This window comes from Scyliorhinus canicula, chromosome 8, assembly GCF_902713615.1.
Source record: "Scyliorhinus canicula chromosome 8, sScyCan1.1, whole genome shotgun sequence".
NCBI classification, from domain to species: Eukaryota; Metazoa; Chordata; class Chondrichthyes; order Carcharhiniformes; family Scyliorhinidae; genus Scyliorhinus; species Scyliorhinus canicula.
The window spans coordinates 164,581,789-164,597,285 of record NC_052153.1 but is presented as its reverse complement, the minus strand read 5'-3'; the positions used below and the strand labels follow the sequence as shown (position 1 = coordinate 164,597,285).

The window sequence follows — 15,497 nt, the reverse complement described above, 5'->3', positions numbered from 1 at the left end:
TGGATAGGAGATATGCGGAGGCCCCGGAGGAGGGATTGCTGGGGGAGAGGCGTAGCCTACAGGCCAGATTTGACCTATTGACGACCAGAAAGGCGGAAGCCCAGTGGAGGAAAGCACAGGGGGCGGTGTATGAACACGGGGAGAAGGCGAGTAGGATGCTGGCGCACCAGCTCCGGAAGCGAGTCGCGGCCAGGGAGATTGGGGGAGTGAGGGATAGCGCTGGGAAAGTGGTGCGGAGGGGGGTAGAGGTCAATGGGGTCTTCAGGGACTTTTATGGGGAACTGTACCACTCTGAGCCCCCGGTGGAGGAGGGTGGAATGGGACGCTTCCTGGACAGGCTGCGTTTCCCGAAGGTGGAAGAGGAGCGGGTGGAGGGACTAGGGGCACCGATCGAGTTGGAGGAGGTTGTCAAAGGGATAGGGAGCATGCAGTCGGGGAAGGCGCCGGGGCCGGACGGGTTTCCGGCGGAATTTTATAATAAGTATTTGGACCTGTTGGGCCCCCTGTTGGTTCGGACCTTTAACGAGGCATGGGAGGGGGGGGGGGGGGGGCTTTGCCCCCAACTATGTCGCGGGCGCTGATTTCCTTGATCCTGAAGCGGGACAAGGACCCTCTGCAGTGTGGATCATATAGGCTGATTTCGTTGCTGAACGCCGATGCCAAGCTGCTGGCAAAGATCCTGGCCACTAGAATAGAGGATTGTGTGCCGGGGGTCATACATGAGGACCAGACGGGGTTTGTGAAGGGAAGGCAGCTGAACACAAATGTGCGAAGACTCCTCAATGTCATTATGATGCCGGCGGTGGAAGGGGAGGCGGAGATAGTGGTGGCGTTGGACGCGGAGAAGGCCTTCGATAGGGTGGAGTGGGAGTACTTGTGGGAGGTGTTGGAGAGGTTTGGGTTTGGGGAGGGGTTTATTCGGTGGGTGAGGCTGCTCTACGAGGCCCCGATGGCAAGTGTAGCCACGAATAGGAGGAGGTCGGAGTACTTTCGGCTGCATCGGGGGACGAGACGGGTGCCCCCTGTCCCCCTTGCTCTTCACGTTGGCAATTGAGCCCCTGGCCATGGCATTGAGGGAGTCAGGGAACTGGAGGGGCATGGTGCGGGGTGGGGAGGAGCATCGAGTGTCACTGTACGCGGACGACCTGCTGCTGTATGTGGCGGACCCGGTGGGGGGGATGCCGGAGGTGATGAGGATCCTTGGGGAATTTGGGGGTTTCTCGGGGTATAAGCTGAACCTGGGCAAGAGCGAGGTGTTTGTGGTGCATCCGGGGGATCAAGAGGAGGGGATTGGTAGGCTCCCACTGAAGCAGGCAGGGAAGAGCTTCAGGTACCTAGGGGTCCAGGTGGCTGGGAGTTGGGGGGCTCTGCACAAGCTCAACCTCACAAGGTTGGTGGAGCAGATGGAGGAGGAGTTTAAGAGGTGGGATATGTTACCGCTGTCACTGGCGGGGAGGGTGCAGTCCGTTAAGATGACGGTGCTCCCAAGGTTTTTGTTCTTGTTCCAGTGCCTCCCCATCTTTATCCCAAAGGCCTTTTTCAGGAGGGTCAACAGCAGTATCACGGGTTTTGTGTGGGCGCATGGGACTCCAAGGGTTCGAAGAGTGTTCCTGGAACGAGGCAGGGATAGGGGGGAGCTGGCGTTGCCCAACCTCTGTGGGTACTACTGGGCGGCCAACGCAGTGATGGTGCGTAAGTGGGTAATGGACGAGGAGGGGGCAGCGTGGAAGAGGATGGAGGCGGCGTCTTGTGTGGGCACGAACCTGGAAGCGCTAGTAACGGCACCGTTGCCGCTCCCTCCAACAAGATATACCACGAGCCCGGTGGTGGCGGCTACCCTCAAAATTTGGGGGCAATGGAGACGGCACAGGGGAGAAATGGGGGGCTCGATGGAGGCCCCGATACGGGGGAACCATCGTTTCGCCCCAGGGAGCATTGATGGCGGATTTCTGGGCTGGCACAGGGCTGGGGTTAGGAGGTTGAGGGACCTGTTTATGGAGGGGAGGTTTGCGAGCTTGGGGGAGTTAGAGGGGAAGTTTGGGCTCCCCCCGGGGAACATGTTTAGGTACATCCAGGTGAGGGCGTTTGCCAGGCAGCAGGTGCAGGGGTTCCCCTTGCTGCCCCCACGAGGGGTGCGGGATAGGGTGCTCTCGGGGGTGTGGGTCGGAGGAGGGAAGATCTCGGACATATACCGGGTAATGCAGGAGGTAGACGAGGCCTCGGTGGAGGAACTGAAGGGGAAGTGGGAAGAGGAGCTGGGGGAGGAGATTGAGGAGGGGACGTGGGCGGATGCCCTGGAGAGAGTGAATTCCTCCTCTTCCTGTGCGAGGCTTAGCCTTATACAGTTCAAGGTGCTGCATAGGGCCCACATGACTGGGACAAGGATGAGTAGGTTTTTCGGCGGCGAGGACAGGTGTGCTAGGTGCTCGGGGAGCCCAGCGAACCACGGCCATATGTTTTGGGCGTGCCCAGCGTTGGGGGAGTTTTGGAAGGGGGTAGCAAAGACGGTGTCGAGGGTGGTGGGATCCAGGCTCAAGCCAGGCTGGGGACTCGCAATTTTTGTGGTTGCAGTGGAGCTGGGAGTGTAGGAGGCGATAGAGGCCGGGGTCCTGGCCTTTGCGTCCCTAGTAGCCCGATGGAGGATCTTGCTCGAATGGAAGGATGCGAGGCCCCCAAGCGTGGAGGCCTGGATCTCGGATATGGCGGGGTTCATTAAATTGGAGAGAGGTGAAATTTGCCCTGAGGGGATCAGTACACGGGTTTTTCAGGCGGTGGCAGCCCTTTCTGGACTTCCTGGCGGAACAGTAGGGAAACAGGCCGACAGCAGCAGCAACCTGGGGGGGGGGGGGGGGGGGGGGGGGGAGGGAGATGGGAGGGGGGGGGGGTAAGAATTGGGGGGAGGGAGAACTGTGCACAAGGGTTTGTGGAGGGTGCTATCTCTCTCCTTTGTTTTTTTTTCTTTTCTCTTTTTCTTTGTTTTTGTTTCTTCCTTTTGTCTGAAGTTGCTCTTGGAGCTGGGGGGCATTGTTTATGGGGTGTTACCGCGGTTGTACGTTAATAGAGTTAAGATGTTTATATTTTGTATTTTGTAAAAATTTCAATAGAAATTATTTATTAAAAAAAAAATTTATGATTGCACAAGGTTTTGCTTAATTCGCACCTTCTCAGAAAATGAAGCAATCCATACCCATATGCAGCAAGATCTGGACAACATTCAGGATGGAGCTAATAAGTAACATTTGTGCTGCAGAAGTGCTTGGCAATGACCATCTCCAACAAGAGAGAATCTGTCCTCACTCAATAACATTATAGTTGAATTCCCCACTTTCAGTATTCTGGGGCCACCATTAACCAGAAACTTAACTGGGCTCGCCATGTAAGGAATAAGTAGGGCGTATGATAGAATATGCTCCACCTGGATGAATGCAACTCCAACACTCAAAACGCTCATCCGTCATCCAGGATTTGGAAGTATGTTGCCATTCATTCATTATTGCTGGGTCAAAATCCTGGAACAAACAAGTCTGTGACGGTGTATTCATCACATGGATTGCAGTGGTTCAAGAAAGAATTTGGCTTCACGACGGTAAAAAGGATGGACAATAAAGGCTGGTCTTCCCAAGAAAACTCCTCATTGCATGAATAAATTCAAAAAACCATTGACTGTCACATCGGTATGGAAAATAGGGGCGTGATTCAACTGAAACATCTCTAAGTCATTTTAGGGGTGTTTGACAGGATGTTTCACAACGGCCGCATGGGCGAGATCGTGATCCTTATTCAAGGGGGCTCATTGTTGGCACTAAGCGCCAATGAGATTCTTGTCGTTAAGGGCCCCCTGGCCATCTGATTCGCCCGACTCACGCCTCAACTTCTCATCGCGAACAAGAGGGAGCTGCTTTTATCGGCTCCCTCACCACTCACTCCCAGTCAACGCACAAACATAGCAGTGCTCAAACTTGCTCATCGCTTTGGCGACGCCTACCTGACCATGCTTCTCGAAGCCACAGGTGAGAGATGGGTCATCCTGTTCCCCCGCTGGTCGGAGGACCAGAAGCAGGGTCAGCAATGCCATCTGGGAGGCAGTGGCAGCAGCTGTCAGTGCGGGCAGCATGACGAGGAGGACCACCGTCCAATGTCGGAACAAGATGAACAAATTCCACTGAGCTGCAATTACAAGGTCCCATCTCTCTCCTGACATCAGTTCCACCTGACATCCCTCAAATCCCCCCTCCCACAAATCGCAGGCTCACACCTCGCATCCTCCGAACATCCGATCTTTGTGCTTATTCCTCAGCACCCACTGGCAACCCACCAGCACAACCCTTCATGTTCAGGTGCAATGCCCATACATGCCACCTGCTATAGAACCCCTTGACCCATCAAGTGTGCGGCTGACAATTCCCTCTCTTTGTTCCTGCAGGAGAAGATAGCCAATAATAAGCAGCAAAGAACCAATTTGGGGGGGCAGGATGCCAGAGATCCAAGTCCACACTCTCCCCTCTGAGGAATGGGCCCTGGGAATTGCTGGGTTGTCCAAGGACAGAGCAGTCTCCGACAGTGAGATTGGCTTGCACCACAGAGGTGAAGATCCAGGTGGGTTGTTGATGTCAGACAAAATTATCCTTCCCTCTCACTGACCACATGTCCATCCCCCCCCCCCCCCCCCCGCCCCACGTGAGAGCACCACATAGTTGATGATATACATAAGGTGGAGGCAGGAACATATGAGGGAGACAGCAGTCAGAGGTCTGCTGGATCCCAGGACTCAGCAGGATCCCAGTCAGATACCCAGCCTTTGAATAAGGTTCTCCCAGAGCTGATGCAGATGGTAGGCCATAGCCGTAACAATCAAGCCCGGATGTTAGCGACATTGCAGCGACTGCATAGCCAATTGGAGGAGTCCCAGAGGTTTTGGGCTCAGGAATGGCGTGGCAATGCGTGGAACCCAGGTCCAAGATGTGCAGGGTAGGTGGATTGGCCACACTAAATTGCCCTTTAAATGGAAAAAAAATTAATTGGGCACTCAAAATCTATAAAACAAAAACATTGCTAGGGTGGCGACCGCAGTGGAAAGTCTGGAGCATGATATCCGTGTCTTGAGTAGTGGGGCCCAAGGCATGGATCAGTCTATGATGAGGGCCTTGACATCATGTCTCAGATGCAGGCAGACATTGCAGAGGTACTCCAGAGCATGGCCCAGCCATTGAGGAGCATCGCTGAGGGCGTTCACACCATGGTGCAGAAAATGGGGAGTTGCCAGGACTGGCAGTGCCAGATGACTCTGGAGCCCATTCTAGCTACCTCTCCACCACATGGAGCCCCCCCAGGGCCTATGGGCACCATCGGAGAGAACGCGCTGGAGGCCAACCCGGGACCTGTCACCAAAGAGATGGAAATCTTCCGATTTCCCCCACTTCTGACACCGTGCATCTCGAGGGCAGCAGGCAGAATAGGGTTGCATAGCAATGCCTGTAACACCAGTAAGTTGGCTCGGACCAACTCCAGGTTCTCCAGGAGACATGTATCAAGGGCATCAAAGGCACAGAGCTACCCCTGATGTGCATCCTGGGGGGACACCTAGCCTTACTGGACCACAAAAAGATCAAGAAAAGCGAGGAGCTCTGAGTGGGCCACCGGGAGGTTCACTATCTGTAGCTAGGAGGAATGGAAATGTAAAATGGTCATGATTAAAACATGCAACACCTGATACATGTGAATACTCTGACACATTAATCTTCACAGCGGGCTTGCTTGCCTCGTCACCCCTTGTTGCTCTCTGCTTTCCCCCATTCCACGGACATAGTGGTCCAAGATGAAAGCCCTCGATGCAGACCCTGTTTAGAGGAAGGGAGTGAGTGTGCTGTCAGCAGAAAGACAGGAGTCAGACTTTTGCCTTAACTGAGGAGCATCACAACCTTCCTCACAACAATTTATCACACTCTCCTACCTTGTATAGACCTGCTGATAGTGCCGACACAGGCCCATCACCCTGGAGTGATCTTATACAGACTCTTGTAGGGTGGTCGGGGAGGGTGAGGGTGCAAAATGGAGGACGAGGGGGGGGGGGGGGGGGGGGAAGGAGGGAAATGGGGGAGGGACATAAATAGGGCTGGAGTTGAGCTGATGGACACAGCCTCGTCCTATGAGAATCTGGTGATGATGATGGCCTCCCTGGTCCTCCGGGCATGTCGAACCCTTGCTGCCTGTCCTCCATCCTTCAGCTCCTCCACAGGCCCATCTCCCAGCCCCTCCTGGTCCTCCTCGGACGTCTCATCTCCCTCCTCCTCCAGCATGCCGCCCCGCTGCTGTGCCAGGTTGTGGAGGGCACAGCAGACCACCATAAAGTAGAAGACCCCTCTGGGGCGTGTACTGCAGGGCACCACCAGAGCGGTCCAGGCATTGGAACCACATTTTAAGCATTATGATGCACCGCTCAACGACAGCAGGGTTGGCCAGGTGGGTCTCCACATCGGTCTGAAAGCTCCGTACTGGCGTCATCAGCCATGACCTCATCATGTATCACTTGTCCCTCTAGAGCCAACCCGCCATCCTGGGGTGGCCCTTGAAGACACCAGGGATCTCCAAGAGCGATCTACCATGGTAACTACGATGCATGCTCCCTGTGTAGCCGGAGATGCATGCGTGATGGGTAGGCAGTGGTCGCACACGATCTGAACATTCAGGGAGTGGAACCCCTTCCTGTTAATAAAGGTCGACATCCTGGCCTGGGTCACCATCCGTGTGGAGTTTGCACATTCTCCCCATGTCTGTGTGGGTTTCACCCCCACAACTTAAAGATGTGCAGGGTAGGTGGATTGGCCACGCTAAATTGCCCCTTAATTGAAAAAAATATACTTGAGTACTCTAAATTTATTTAAAAAAGGAAAAGAAAAAAAATAAAATAAAGTTTGACATGCATGTCATAGATAGTCCCCTCGACATGGGGCATCCCGGCGATGGCAGCAAATCTTGTAGTACGGGCATTTTGGTGGGCCTGGGGCCGCTCAAAGGTGACAAAGACTGATGCCTGGGCATATTGAGCATCCATCACCTCCCAGTTGCACCTATGGGCTGTGGATTGTGAAATGCAACATTGGTCCCCGCTCGAGCCCTGGAATGAACCGTTGGCATAAAGGTTGAGGGCTGCGGTGACCTTCACAGTCACCGGGAGAAAGTGGCCTTCTCCACGGGGTACCAAGTCTATGAGGATGTGCCAAGTGCTTCACTGTCCCTCTCATGAGACTGAATCTTCTGTGGCATCTGCTGTCCGTCAGCTCATTGAATGACGAAGGACCCCTCTACACCTTGGGACATCGTTCCTTGGCCTTATGGACAGTGTGTGCAGCGGTCCCCTGCACATGGGGTGCCGCCTCTAGCTGCATTGCCTCTGCTGCCTTCTCCGGTGAGGGCAGCCGCTGTGCGATCGATCCAGCAACCATTTTTGTATATGTAAGGAATTGGAGAAAGAGATAGACCAACAATCAGGGAAGTTAGGCTTCCATCCTGGGACCCTCAAATCTCCCCCGCCCCCCTACTTATGTGTCCTGCCTTCTCTCAGATGTGTCATCTAGCAAGCCAGTTGTGTGAGCAAACCTTGCTCTGCACACACTCAACCCTGCCCACATCAGGAGCTCCTTGACCTCTGCCGGGAACATTAACGAGACCTCCCCTGATCTGCACACTCCCTTTGGTAGCGAGAATATCCCCAGTGGCGAAAACCTGCTCTTTAGTGGTTGATTGTTGGCAACTGCCTCTTAAGGTACTGCCTAGAGTTCAGGCACACTGTACAGGATTTTTGAAAAGGAGTACTAAACGTGATTGCGTGACTTCTCCCTGTGGACTCTGGTAATTCCTGGGAAACTACTGCATTCGACTTCAGTCTTGCTAATGAGATTGAAATGAATGCAAATGAAAGCTAATGATATTCATCGGGAGCGGGACTGGTGAATTGCATTCTGGTTCTTGCTCAATGTGGATCACGATCTTGGCCTTTCCTACTATTTACGCGGAGTGCCCAGATATCCCAGGGCACAACACGGTGGTTACATCATTCCCTAAATGTTCGGAAGGCATTTCAGACACAAATTAATGCAAGACTGAAGCAGTTTATGAATATTGCCAGAAGCTTGTAATTGATCAATGAAGCTGTTTATATTCCTGTCTTTCCTAAGTTACTTTGGATGCCTCTTTTTATGTAATGTGTGTGACAAGTGTCTTACAATTTTGTCCTTTCCTTTTTTTGGCTAAAAAGCCAACAACTTGCTCTAATATCACTTAAGTGGGAATCGACATGAGAATTTGTAGCTCTTCCTCTATGGATAGCATCTCTTGCTGAAGGAATGGCTAAGATTAAACTCAGATTCTCTTCATGATTTTATGACACAGCACATTACAGTACTCACATCGTTCCCGCCTGTTACAATTCATGTTATTCACATCAACAGTGCAGACATGGTGAGAATCTATGTATTTTATGTAAAAAGTATAATCTGACTTACTTGGATCAATATTTAGATTTCAGCACAGTAATGACAATTAAAATAGAGCTACTTATTATAATCAGAAGATTGTAATAAGGAAAATGACTGTGATTGATAAAAGAATGTAATCCCACATATTTTATTTAAATATTCAATAAATCTAGTGCAGTTATGAAAGAAAATTTAGAGATATAATGAGTTTCGTTGCAACGTCTTTAAGATGAGGTTATTTATGTCCTGCATTATACTACCTTGTTGCCTATGCTCCTCACTATGCAATGAAAAATTAATTATACCTCTGTGAAGTGCCTTAGGATTTTTATGTATGTTAAAGATCTATTATAAAGACATATTGTTGCATTAATGGTAATAATATTTATTCCACTGCAATAATGCATAGTGGTGATGTTATGCTTACAAGCTGTCTCTTGTCTGATTAGATTCTGTTATGATTATAAGATTAAAATGAAAAGTCCATGTCTCTGTTGATTTTTGTTCCAGAGACGGGAAGTATGGGCATGCAGCTTGTTTTGATCTTCAGCCTGGATGCTTACTGCCTGATGGAACCAGACAGATGGCAATATCAGCTATGGTAGCAAATTTTACCAAACCAACACATGATGCTCCCTCCCTTCTGTGGCATGAGGAAGTTGGAACGTACTTCCATGAATTTGGTCATGTAATGCACCAGATCTGTGCCCAGGTACCCGCTTTACAGTGTTTTCAATCTAGGTTTTGGCTCGCCACAACCCGCCAGAAATTTTTATCACTGATAATCTGGTAACTTCTCATCTGCTGTCCTTGCAAAAATTCAGACGGCTTCCACCTCCTGGTGAACCCATTCGCCGACTCCCTCAAGGCGATCTTAACCTTCTTCAACCTCAAGAATTCCACTAGGTCACTCACCCACACCCCAGCTTTTAGTGGCTCTGAGTCCTGCCACCCGAGCCAAATCCATCTCCGGGCTATCGGGGAGGCAAAGGCCAAAACATCGGCCTCTCTCACCTGCTGGACACCCGGGTCTTCCGACACCCCGAATATCGCCACCTCTGGAGTCTGAACCACCTCCGCACTGAGCACCTCGGACATAACATCCGAGAACCCCTGCCAGAACCCTCTCAGTCTTGGACACACCCAGAACATGTGTACATGGTTCACGGGCCCCACACCACGCACTGTTCAAACCTATCCTCGACCCCCATAAAGAACCTACTCATCCTCGCCCCCATCATGTGAGCCCTTTGCACCACTTCAAACTGGATGAGGCTTAGCCTCGCACATGACGAGGACGCATTCACCCCCCCAAGATCTCCGCCAGCGTCTCGGCCCCTACCTCCCCTCCCAGTTCCCCCTCTCACTTACACTTGATATCCTCCACCAGGTCTTCTTCCTACTCCAACATCTTTTAGACATCTGACACCTTCCCTTGCCCTATTTCGTTCTTAGACAGCACCTTGCCCCGCAACCCCAAGGGCGGCAGCCCAGGAAAGGACTGCATCTCTCATCTTACAAAGTTCTGAACCTGCAGGTACCTATAGCCATTCCCCCTGAGCAAGTCATAATCTTCCTCCAGGTCCTACAAACTTTGCAAATGTGCCCTCGTAAAACAGATTGCCAAAGCACTCAATCCCTGTCTGCCGCCACCCACGAAACCTCGCATCCAGCCCTGCCGGTGCAAACCTATGGTTATTACAGATCGGCGCCCGCCAGCCCTTGATACTGCTGCCCCTGACACCACACCCTTAGGAATGACACCACCACTAAATTCACAGAGTACCTGGTCGGCGAGAACGGTAAAAGCAGCAACAACAAAGCCCTTAAACACATATCTCTACATGAGGCCGCCTCCATCCGTCCCCACACCGACCTCTTCCCCGGCCCATTCCGAACCATAGCAATATTCGCCGCCCAGCTGTAATTCTTCATATTTGGCAAAGCCGGCTACTGCCCTCTTCGCCCCCAATCCAAGAAAGCTGTACTAACCTGCAGGGTCTTTCCCACCCACGGAAATCCAGAGATCAACCCATTGACCTGCCTAAAAAAACGACTTGGGGACGAAGATTGGGAGGTTCTGAAACAGAAACAGAAAATGGCAGCACCATCATTTTTACTGTCTGCACCTGCCCTGCCAGCGGCAGCCGCAGCACATCCCACCTCTTAAAGTCCACCCTTATCTGCTCCACCAACTGAACCAGGTTCAGCTTGTGCAACTGTGCCCAGCTCCGTGCCACCTGGATACCCAAATATCTAAAACTCGCCCTCACCACCCTAAATGGCTGCCCATATCCGCTCACACATCTCATGCCAACAACCCCGCATCCAACCTTCACTGCAGAAGCTGGGCCCTCCCCTCTCCCAGGCCACACGCAAATCCACCCAGTGCACCGCGTGGTCAGAAACCACAATTGCCGAATACCCCGGGTCGGCCACCCCCGCCAACAACGTTTTGTCTAGCACGAAAAAAATCAATCCAGGAGTACACCCGGTGCATATGTGAGAAGTATGAAAACCCCTTCGTATTCGGCCTGCTGACACGCTTGATGACTTGGGACTCGACCGGTCCAAGGTCGGATCTATGACTGCATTAATATGAAATGAAATGAAATGAAATGAAAATCGCTTATTGTCACGAGTAGGCTTCAATGAAGTTACTGTGAAAAGCCCCTAGTCGCCACATTCCGGCGCCTGTCCGGGGAGGCTGGTACGGGAATCGAACCGTGCTGCTGGCCTGCTTGGTCTGCTTTAAAAGCCAGCGATTTAGCCCAGTGAGCAGTAGCCGATGCAAGTCCAGGTCCGGAATCTTACCCCAACACCTGCCTCATAAAATCCACATCTTCCCAATTCAGGGCATAGACATTTACCAGGAATGCCGTTATCCCCTTCAATTTTCCACGGCTCATCACAAATTTTCTCCCCCCCCCCCCCCCCCCCCCCCGGATCGGCTGCAGTACCCCCCCCCCCCCCCCCCCCCCCCCCCCAAACTTTAACGCGACCCGCTTATTTATTTATTTTAAATCATTTTTATTGAAATTTTTACAAAATATAAACATCTCAACTATATTAACAAAACAACCGTGGTAACACCCCAAGAACAGCACCCACCCATCTTCAAACGCAACTACAAATAAAGAAAAAACAAAAGAAATGTTTTAAAAAACTAAAGAACACCCACACAACAAAAGGGAAAGAAATAACACCCGCCACATCCCGCAAACCCATGTACACAGTTCTCCCTCCCACCAAACCAGACCCCCCCCCCCCCCGGTGTTGCTGCTGCTGCCGGCCTATTTCCCTACCGTTCCGACAGGAAATCCAGGAAAGGCTGCCACTGCCTAAAGAACCCTTGTACTGACCCCTCAGGGCAAATTTCACTTTCTCCAATTTAATGAACCCCGCCATATCATTGATCCAGGCCTCCACGCTTGGGGGCCTCGCATCCTTCCATTGGAGTAAGATCCTCCGACGGGCTACTGGGGACGCAAAGGCCAGAACACCGGCCTCTTTCGCCTCCTGCACTCCCGGCTCCACTGCAACCCCAAAAATTGCGTGTCCCCAGCCTGGCTTGACCCTGGATCCCACCACCCTCGACACCGTCCATGCTACCCCCTTCCAAAACTCCCCCAGCGCTGGGCACGCCCAAAACATATGGCCGTGGTTCGCTGGGCTCCCCGAGCACCTAGCACACCTGTCTTCGCCCCCGAAAAACCTACTCATCCTCGTCCCAGTCATGTGGGCCCCATGCAGCACCTTGAACTGTATGAGGCTAAGCCTCGCACAGGAAGAGGAGGAATTCACTCTCTCCAGGGCGTCCGCCCATGTCCCCTCCTCAATCTCCTCACCCAGCTCCTCTTCCCATTTACCCTTCAGTTCCTCTTCCGAGGCCTTGTCTACCTCCTGCATCACCCGGTATATGTCCGAAATCCTCCCTCCTCCAACCCACACCCCCCAGAGCACCCTGTCCCGTACCCCACGTGGGGACAGCAAGGGGAACCCCTCCACCTGCTGCCTGGCAAACGCCCTCACCTGCATGTACCTAAACATGTTCCCCGGGGGGAGACCAAACTTCCCCTCTAACTCCCCCAAGCTCGCGAACCTCCCCTCCACAAACAGGTCCCTCAACCTCCTAACCCAGGGGTGGGCAAACTACGGCGGCCCGCCAAAGGTCTTTATGCGGCCCACTAAGATCAAGTCAAAAAATTTTTTTTAAAACATTTTTTGGTTACTGGTATAGGGTGGATACGTTGACTTGAGTAGGGTTATCATTGTTCGGCACAACATCGAGGGCCGAAGGGCCTGTTCTGTGCTGTACTGTTCTATGTTCTATATGAGGCGCCCAGAATCATAACCGGGTGAAGCGCCATTTTTGAAAAGTAGAGAAAATGAGGGCTAAAGGCAGGATGCCGCCGGGGGAAGCGCTGAGGTATATGCCGCACGCTAATTGGTTACAACCGGGACTATTAATTAATATACTATGTGGCCCTTTAAAATTGTGAATTTCTGAATGTGGCCCTTGCACGGAAAAGTTCGCCCACCCCTATCCTAACCCCTGCCCTGTGCCAGCCCAGAAATCCACCATCAATGCTCCCTGGGACGAACCGATGGTTGTCCCGTTTCGGGGCCTCCATCGAGCCCCCCACTTCTCCCCTATGCCGTCTCCATTGCCCCCAAATTTTGAGGGTAGCCGCCACCACCGGGCTCGTGGTATACCTCGTTGGAGGGAGCGGCAACGGCGCCGTTACCAGCGCCTCCAGGCTCGTGCCCACACATGACACCGCCTCCATCCTCTTCCATGCAGCCCCTTCCTCGTCCATTACCCACTTACGCACCATCGCTGCGTTGGCAGCCCAATAGTACCCACAGAGGTAGAGCAACGCCAGCCCCCCCCTATCCCTGACCCGTTCCAGGAACACTCTTCTCACCCTCGGAGTCCCAAGCGCCCACACAAATCCCGTGATACTCCTGTTGACCCTCCTAAAAAAGGCCTTTGGGGTAAGGATGGGGAGGCATTGGAACAGGAACAAAAACCTCGGGAGCACCGTCATCTTAACGGACTGCACCCTCCCCGCCAGTGACAGCGGTAACATATCCCACCTCTTAAACCCCTCCTCCATCTGCTCCACCAACCTTGTGAGGTTGAGCTTGTGCAGAGCCCCCCAACTCCCAGCTACCTGGACACCTAGGTACCTGAAGCTCTTCCCTGCCTGCTTCAGTGGGAGCCTACCACTCCCCTCCTCCTGATCCCCCGGATGCACCACAAACAACTCACTCTTACCCACGTTCAACTTATACCCAGAGAAACCCCCAAATTCACTAAGAATCCTCATCACCTCCGGCATCCCCCCAACCATGTCCGCCACATACAGCAACAGGTCGTCCGCATAAAGCAACACTCGATGCTCCTCCCCACCCAGCACCAGGCCCCTCCAGTTCCCTGACTCCCTCAACGCCATGGCCAGGGCGTCAATCGCCAACGCGAAGAGCAAGGGGGACAGGGGGCACCCCTGTCTCGTCCCCCGGTACAGCCGAAAGTACTCCGACCTCCTATTTGTGGCTACACTCGCCAACGGGGCCTCGTAGAGCAGCCTCGCCCACCGGATAAACCCCTCTCCAAACCCAAACCTCTCCAACACCTCCCACAGATACTCCCACTCAACCCTATCAAAGGCCTTCTCCGCATCCAATGCCACCACTATCTCCGCCTCCCCTTCCACGGCCGGCATCATAATGACATTGAGAAGCCTTCGCATGTTCGTATTCAACTGCCTTCCCTTCACAAACCCCGTCTGGTCCTCATGAATGACCCCGGGCACGCAATCCTCTATTCTAGTGGCCAGGACTTTGCCAGCAGCTTAGCGTCGGCGTTTAGCAGCGAAATCGCCCTATATGACCCGCACTGCAGAGGGTCCTTGTCCTGCTTCAGGATCAAGGAAATCAGGGCCCGTGACATAGTTGGGGGCAAAGCCCCCCCCCTCCCTTGCCTCGTTAAAGGTCCGGACCAACGGGGCCCAACAGGTCCGCATACCTTTTATAAAATTCCGCCGGAAACCCGTCCGGCCCCGGCGCCTTCCCCGGCTGCATGCTCCCTATCCCTTTGACCACCTCCTCCAGCTCGATCGGCGCCCCCAGTCCCTCCACCTGCTCCTCCTCCACCCTCGGGAATCGCAGCTTGGCCAAGAAGCGCCCCATTCCACCCCCCTCCACCGGGGGTTCCGACTGGTACAGTTCCCCACAGAAGTCCCTGAAGACCCCATTAACATCTACCCCCCTCCGCACCAACTTCCCAGCTTTATCCGTCACTCCCCCAATCTCCCTGGCCCTGTCCCGCTTTCGGAGCTGGTGTGCCAGCAACCTGCTTGCCTTCTCCCCATACTCATACACCGCCCCCTGTGCTTTCCTCCACTGAGCTTCCGCCTTTCTGGTGGTCAATAGGTCGAATCTGGCCTGAAGGCTGCGCCTCTTCCCCAGCAACGCGGCCCGCTTGTTAACCAACACCGCCACCGCCCTCGTCTTCTTATCCAGCCCCGAATTTAAAAACCTGCCCCACCCATTCCTTTCTCAGTCTTGACTGGTACCCCAGCTTCAAGTGCATCTCCTGTAGAAATGTCCGTCCGTCTTTAAACTCCTCAAATGTGTGAATACATATGACCGTTTAACTGGCCCATTCAACATTCCACGTGACCTGTCTGGTCAGAGGGCTCCCTGCCCCCTTCCCCTGTCGATTAGCCATATCCATTTTTGAGCCAGCCTGCGGTCTGCGTCGTGAAACTTTCTAGGCCAGCCCTCGGATGTCCACCGTCATCAATCTTTTCCCAACTGCGCCACAAACAAATAACCAACCCCATCTCCTCCCACACATGCTTTCCTCCTGACTAACCCCCACCTCACTACCATTAACTAGCTCGCCCAGCTAGCAATATGGTCCCCTCAGCATGTGAAAATAAAGCTTCCGGCTTTTGGAAAGTCACAAACAGGCGGGCCGGGTACAATACTCCAAACCTCACCCCTTTTTCATGA

The 15,497-nt window shown here is 53.1% G+C and overlaps 1 protein-coding gene across 3 annotated transcripts in view; it reads left to right on the top strand.

Annotated features, from left to right (window-relative positions):
• Positions 1–15,497, top strand: part of LOC119970657 (neurolysin, mitochondrial-like) — a 102,561-nt gene that overhangs the window by 43,567 nt on the left and 43,497 nt on the right. For all 3 annotated transcript variants that reach the window (XM_038805633.1, XM_038805634.1, XM_038805635.1), the window contains exon 9: positions 8,985–9,186. In XM_038805633.1, coding sequence (XP_038661561.1) covers positions 8,985–9,186 — 202 coding nt within the window. The remainder of the gene's footprint in view (positions 1–8,984; positions 9,187–15,497) is intronic.